The sequence below is a fragment of the Tursiops truncatus genome, chromosome 4 (assembly GCF_011762595.2).
Source record: "Tursiops truncatus isolate mTurTru1 chromosome 4, mTurTru1.mat.Y, whole genome shotgun sequence".
Taxonomy (NCBI): Eukaryota; Metazoa; Chordata; class Mammalia; order Artiodactyla; family Delphinidae; genus Tursiops; species Tursiops truncatus.
Genome location: NC_047037.1, coordinates 76,201,156 through 76,207,877, shown reverse-complemented (window position 1 = coordinate 76,207,877; position 6,722 = coordinate 76,201,156). Strand labels below are relative to the sequence as shown.

Genomic DNA, 6,722 nt, shown 5'->3' with positions numbered 1-6,722 from the left:
GGAAAATCTAGAATCATCTTGCCGTCTTAATATGTTACACTATCATCATTTTACAAAATAAAAGGATTGGATTATATACTGGAAAATCTCTTCACTACATGTAAAACATTTTTGCTATTGCCTATGGTAAAGAAGATAAAAGGACAACTTGAAGGAGAGGGAGAGGTCCTAAGAGTGTTTTAGTTGTTATCTACCCACCCCAACCCCAAGAGAGGAAGACAAAGATGAAGGCGCTAAGATGATAGTTTATTTGACATATTCAAACCACTCTTTGAGTCACTGATGGTCATTATTTGGTTAGTTCCTCCAAAGGAAGGTCATACCTGTTGTTAAAATGATGTGGAGGTTAATCAACAGAGCTGCCACTTGAGAGTTTCCTCCAAGGCTGCTGTGGAGACAGCATCATTTGTCCTGAGTAATCCTGTACATGACTTTGGATGCAAGTCCACAAATACTGGGGCACAGCCTGTGTGTCACTAAAAACGACAAAGGTTTCAGGGCTGGAAACATTGTCGACCACACTGTCATGGCAGTCTACGGCTCCAGGATGCAATGGTGGGGGAACAATATTAAACTGATGACCCTTGCAGAAGGAGCCTGTGAGTACTTCGGCCTCAAACACATAGATCAGCTTATCTGTGGCGGATGTTTTCTTGATCTGGTGTGCTATGTTTTTGAGGTTCTTGGTGAAGTATATTCCAGCTCCATATTTTGGGTCTGATAAGAGAAAAAAAATTAAAGATTATTATGATCTGACAAATCACATTGCCTATTTGGGTACTAAAATGTATTCACTCCCTAGTCCTCCAAATAATCACCACTTCCTGCTCTCAAGTCCCTGTGTCTGTAGCAAAGACACCCAAAGTTGTTCACTTGTGGCAAATTAACACTAATATCACGAAAATAATGATAGCTTACATCTTAATATACCATTAGAGTTTATAGAGGAGTCTATGATTTACAAAGCATTTTTACATTGATTATCTTCAATTAATACGTGATTTGGGTAGGATCTCCATATAGCATGAAAAATCTGAGGTTCAGTGAGAGTATGACTTAAGTCAACTTACCAGCCGAGCAGCTAATAAAGACAGCATAATGTAGGGAAGGTTCTGTTTCTATTAGAACATGGCCTGACTTCTACAAGCTGCAAATAAGGATATGTCTAGAACTCTTGAGAATAGAGCTAGTGAAAAAAGCATGTAAGAAAGGCAAAGTGTCTTCCAAATTCATGGACAGCATTACACGAAAAATATGTCAAAATAAGGGGAATGCTGAGCATATGAAGTAACGTTAGTGTGCATGCTACATTGTTCAGGAGGAGACACTCTGGATTTTGGGGACACAGACATCTGGTTACTAGAGGGATATTCTCTACTGTGGGGCAGGGATAGGTGTGGTAATACCAACCTCAAATAGGAGGCAAAGATGAGACTTGGTTCCTCATCTACTGGCGCTTAGTCTAGGGATTTTTCCCTGTTCCAAAAGCTAATCCAAATAGATGAATCTCTAACTGAGGGATGTCAGTATTGACCAGACAGATGGAAGGAGCATTTGGAGGGTTCTAGCAGCTTCCCTGGTGTCCCTGAAATCACTCCATATAATCATTCACCTGCCCCATTAGTTCTGGCCCTTGAGACACACCCCAGTGAGGAACAGAAACCTCTCTAGATCTGAGGCTTGAAGTCACTTTACTGGGTATGAGCAAGTGTCCTGGGCCTGGACACAATGCAGGGCACTAAAACTCTGCCCGTCTGTTAGACAGCATGGCTGAATATTAGAGAAAGAAAAGGTGTGTCCAGCTCCCTGAACCTCAGCCACAGTTGGAGGCCGACCCCGTCACATCCCAACCCCTCAGCCTGACTTCAGACCAAGCCCTGAGGCAGTTACTGAATGAACCCTGTCACAGAAAGACTCCTAAGGCTGGACTGAGCCTAGAACAGTCTGGGCTCTGGTCCATGTCCTCCCCTCCCTACACCCCAGCCCACAGTGGCCTGTAAACTGGGAACTCTGCATCCATACACATAGACAGGTCCTGGTTTCAGGGTGGCATCAGTGGGGCCATGGACACTGAGAATGGCTATCAGGCTTGGGGCCAGTCCCAGAGCAGGTCAGTGGGGTGCAGGGAACCACTGAGAAGCAGCATGAAGGCTGGGGCCAACAGAAATAGGCAGTGATCACCCAGAGCATGAGCCTGGCAAAATAGCCCACAGAGAATTTCTACACGCTTTTGATCTAGGTCCATGCTCACCAGGAAGTTTTCCATTCATCAGGCATCCTTAATACTGTGATACAAGGAGGATGTGCCCTATTCCAACCCCTGGAATATATGCCACATTGATATATATGCTTGTCATCTGTCTTCTCTTCTCTGGAATATTAAGAACTCTCAGGAAGCTGAGGGCCAAACTCTGGTCCTCAAGATAATAATCCCTGCTTAATGCCCTCTTTACCCCTATTAGAGGGGGAAAAAAATGAAAACTTCTTTGAAGCCATATTCTCTCTCCCTCCTTCCCTTCCATTCTTCCCTCTCTCTTTCTTTACATTTACTTGGGACATAACCAAACACTGTTTCAGGTTCTAGAGCAGCACTGAACAATAGAAGTATAATGGAGGGCTTCCCTGGTGGCGCAGTGGTTGAGAGTCTGCCTGCCGATGCAGGGGACACGGGTTCGTGCCCGGGAGGATCCCACATGCCGTGGAGCGGCTAGGCCCGTGAGCCATGGCCGCTGAGCCTGCGCGTCCGGAGCCTGTGCTCCGCAACGGGAGAGGCCACAACAGTGAGAGGCCCGCGTACCGCAAAAAAAAAAAAAAAAAAAAAAAAAAAAAAAAAAAAAAAAAAGAAATGTAATGGAAGCCACATATGTAATTTTAAATTTTCTACTCGCTGCATTAAAAAAGGTAAAATTAATAATACATTTTTAACCTATTATATCTAAAATGTTATCATTTCAACATGTAATCAACATAAAAATTACTGAGATATCTTACATTCTTTTCTTTGGCAGTGGTCTGTAAAATCCAGTCTGTATTTGATACTTACAGCACATCTCAATTCAGATTAACCACATTTTAAGTGCTCAATATCCACATGTGGCCAGTGGCTACCACGATGGACTTGAGCTTCAAAAGTGGCTAAGACATGTTCACAAAGAGAACTCCCCACATGTAAACAGATAAAATACAGTACAATTTTATGTGGCAAGAACATATTTTGAGATAAAATTCAAAGATTTCTTTTTTGGGGGTTTCTTCTTGCTCCTCGTTCCTCTACCCATTGAGTTCTTGCTACTTATCACTTCAGAGGCAAAAAGAATAAAATTTAGAACAAACTCAATTGAATATACATATATATGATATATACATGTATGTATACATAAATGACAAAATTATTTTTAATCAAGCAGAGAATATAGTCACAAAAGTCTGGCTTTCAGAGTTAGGTTTTCTGAGAGAGAAAAAGGAGTTTTTTTGAACCAAAAGGCTAAAAGCCTGAAGGATTTAGAGCATGGAGTTTATACCATATATGAGAGAGGAAAGAATACAAGATATTCTGAAGCAGTTTTCTTACTTCAAGATAAAAGTTTTGGGCTTCCCTGGTGGCGCAGTGGTTAAGAATCCGCCTGCCAATGCAGGGGACACAGGTTCGAGCCCTGGTCTGGGAAGATCCCACATTCTGTGGAGCAACTAAGACTGTGCACCACAACTACTGAGCCTGTGCTCCAGAGCCCACGAGCCACAACTACTGAGCCCACGTGCCACAACTACTGAAGCCCGCACGCCTAGAGCCCGTGCTCCGCAACAAGAGAAGCCACCGCAATGAGAAGCCTGCGCGCCACAACAAAGAGTAGCCCCTGCTCGCTGCAACTAGAGAAAGCCTGCACGCAGCAACAAAGACCCAACTCAGCCAAAACTAAATAAATAAATAAGTTAATTTAAAAAAGAAAGATAAAAGTTTTTCCTTCTACCTGGTAGTAAGAGAAGAATCAGAGAGGACATGACTAGAACTCTTGGGGACTCTGAGAACTTGCTCACTTTACTGCCTCACTCCCTTGAAAGAGCCCTGGGAGCCAAGATGGAGCAGAATAATAGAAATCTCAGAGAAACTGGGGGAACTTCCACAGCAGAAGGGACCATTGCCTGACCCCGCTGAGTGCAGCCCCTCACCCAGCCTGGCACTTGAGTGGAAAGTAGCAATGGCTGGGAAGATGTCCAGAACAGGTGAGGACAGCCCCCCGCAAGAGCCCGCATTTCAGCTTGGAGGATAAGCACACTCAAAAGTTTCCTGTGCTGCAGGAGGCGCACAGACCTGGCCGGGAAACGATTTCCCCCGGCATGAAAAACAGAGCAGCCTGTGTAGACACTACTTAAGAGCAAAGGGCATCGGAAATTTAAGTCTGGGAAGGTGCTAATGACCAAAGCCCAGGGTGGCTTACCTACCAGAGGACACTGGGGGCAGAAGACAGATGGGGGGCCATAAGCTAGACCACCCTCCCCACAATGCCTGCCCACCATCTAGAGCAATCTCAAGGATATTAGGAGAAGAAAGGGCAAAGCCTTGCAGGAACTGAGTTTAAACACCAAATGGGGACTTCCCTGGTGGTCCAGCAGCTAAGACTCCGGGCTCCCAATGCAGGGGGCCTGGGTTCAATCCCTGGTCAGGGAACTAGATCCCACATGCCACAACTAAGAGTTCGCATGCTGCAACTAAAAGATCCCACATGCCGCAACTAAGACTGGATGCAGCTAAATAAATAAATAAATAAATATTTTTAAAAAACCAACCCAAATGGACTAAGAAAACTCTGAAAATGACTGAGTTCATCCTGAACTGTCAAGATGGAGTTTTCCATATCTGTGGACATGGGCGCATGAAAGCTAAAGTTCAGTTATAGAACCATAAAGAAAACAAGTCCCACACCTGAGATGTGTGGAACTGTAAATTTTTGTACTTGTTAGATTTACAGATGTAACAAAGCAATGAAGGAAGTACAGGAGCACACAGGGAAGCAACTTGCTGGGCCTGCAGGAGCTGCAGAAGGTGTCAAACAGGAGATGCCATTTGGACTATATCTTGAAGAAGGAAGAGGAGTTCGCAGGACTAGAAAGGGTGAGGACAGAAGGCATTCCACATGGAAAGGCACAGAGGCATGAAAGCATACAGCACGTATTTAGGAAGCTCTAAGAAGTTCACAGCTAGTGTGTTGAGGAATATAGTAAGCGATAAGCTGGTGAAATAACGTGGGTCCAAGGCCTTAAATGCTCTGCTAAGGAGTTCGGGTTTTTTACCTTGTAGGCAACTAAAAATGTAGATGTTAAACGGGCGTGTAATTTTTTAGCATGCTAATTCTGGTAGCAGAGTAAAGGACAGGTCAGATGGTTTTGAGGCAAGGAAAGGACCAGGTAATGGTCTAGGCTTAGGGGAAGATGAACTAAAGCAGTAGGAACAGAGAGGTAAGTCTGGACTGAGAATTTTATTGAGAATCACTAGAACTGCATGACTGCCTCAATATGAGAGTGAGAGAAAGGAAGGAATGGAGGATGATAAAGTTTCCAGCCTAGGAGACCTGGTAGATGGATGGGGGTATTAGCCAGTTTAGGGAGTATGGGGGGTGGGGTGGGGGGAGCCCCTTTCTTAAGGAAAAGTATGGCCAAGAAAAGCGTTCAGTTTGAGGTGGCTATGGCACATCTAGGTAGAGATGTCCAAAAGACAGAAATATGGGCCTGTGGGTCCGGAGAAACGTAGGGGGTTAGAGTTACAAATTTGCAAGTCATCACCATAGAGGTAGGAGTTGAAGTCATGGGAATAGGTATAATCACGCAGGGGGACATTGTAGAGGAAAAAGAGCGAAGGTTCCTTCAGAACTCCAGAAAATACCAATATTTAAAAAAAGGACAACAGATGGACTCACTAGATTATAAATTATAAGGGCAGGAACTCTATTTTGTTTCACTGTTGTATCCCTCCCACCTAGCAAAGGGCCTGACTCTTAGAATGGTTTTCAATAAATACTTATGGAATGAATGAATGAATCCAATAAAGAAACTGCAAGCAGGCACATTCTTGCTGCATTCATCCAAGTCTTACAAGCAAGAGATGAATTCAGAATAGAACTGGCTAGAATGCAAGATAGAAAAAAATAAATAAAGCTTTGTTAATAGAAGCCCCCTCTACCGGCACGTGGCATCTAAGTTTACTGAGAGTCCCATAATTTGGAACCATGCAGGTGTGAAAAAGCCAGGAGCCTTTACACTCCAAATGAAAACTAGGTTAAAAAAAATGAGTTTGCTCAGTGGTGACAAAACTGATGTCTCCAGGGTTTCTCAGGCACGTTCAGTTAAACGTTCTCACCAGACACATTGGCACAGGTCACATTATGAGTATTATCTCCCCACTGAGTCTGAATTGCCTGAATTCCCTCAAGACAGTAGCTGCTAAGCGAATGGCTAGGGAAGTGGGCGGAGCACAGAGGCCAGTAGGTAAAAGACCAGAATCTTGAGGCTTAAAGACTAGATGGAGACAAGATATTTGGCTGGGTTAAAAAGACACAAACTTGACCAGAAACAAACAGGCCTCATGCTGCTTAGTTTTTAAAGGAATCGTATGGTTGAAAAAAACTACAAGTCCAGCTATCAGTAGCCTGGGAGCATTCTAGATCCCTAGGGCAATCCATAGACCCCTGGTAGGCAGTTCACCTAGAAATGACCAAGGGCGGCAATAC

The 6,722-nt window shown here is 44.0% G+C and overlaps 1 protein-coding gene across 3 annotated transcripts in view; it reads right to left on the bottom strand.

The window, feature by feature from the left end:
- Nucleotides 1-227: 227 nt before the first annotated feature.
- PARP9 (poly(ADP-ribose) polymerase family member 9) overlaps nt 228-6,722 on the bottom strand; it is a 32,204-nt gene continuing 25,709 nt past the window's right edge. For all 3 annotated transcript variants that reach the window (XM_019923197.3, XM_073804173.1, XM_033855766.2), the window contains one exon: nt 228-717. In XM_019923197.3, coding sequence (XP_019778756.2) covers nt 347-717 — 371 coding nt within the window. In that variant the 3' untranslated portion in view covers nt 228-346. The remainder of the gene's footprint in view (nt 718-6,722) is intronic.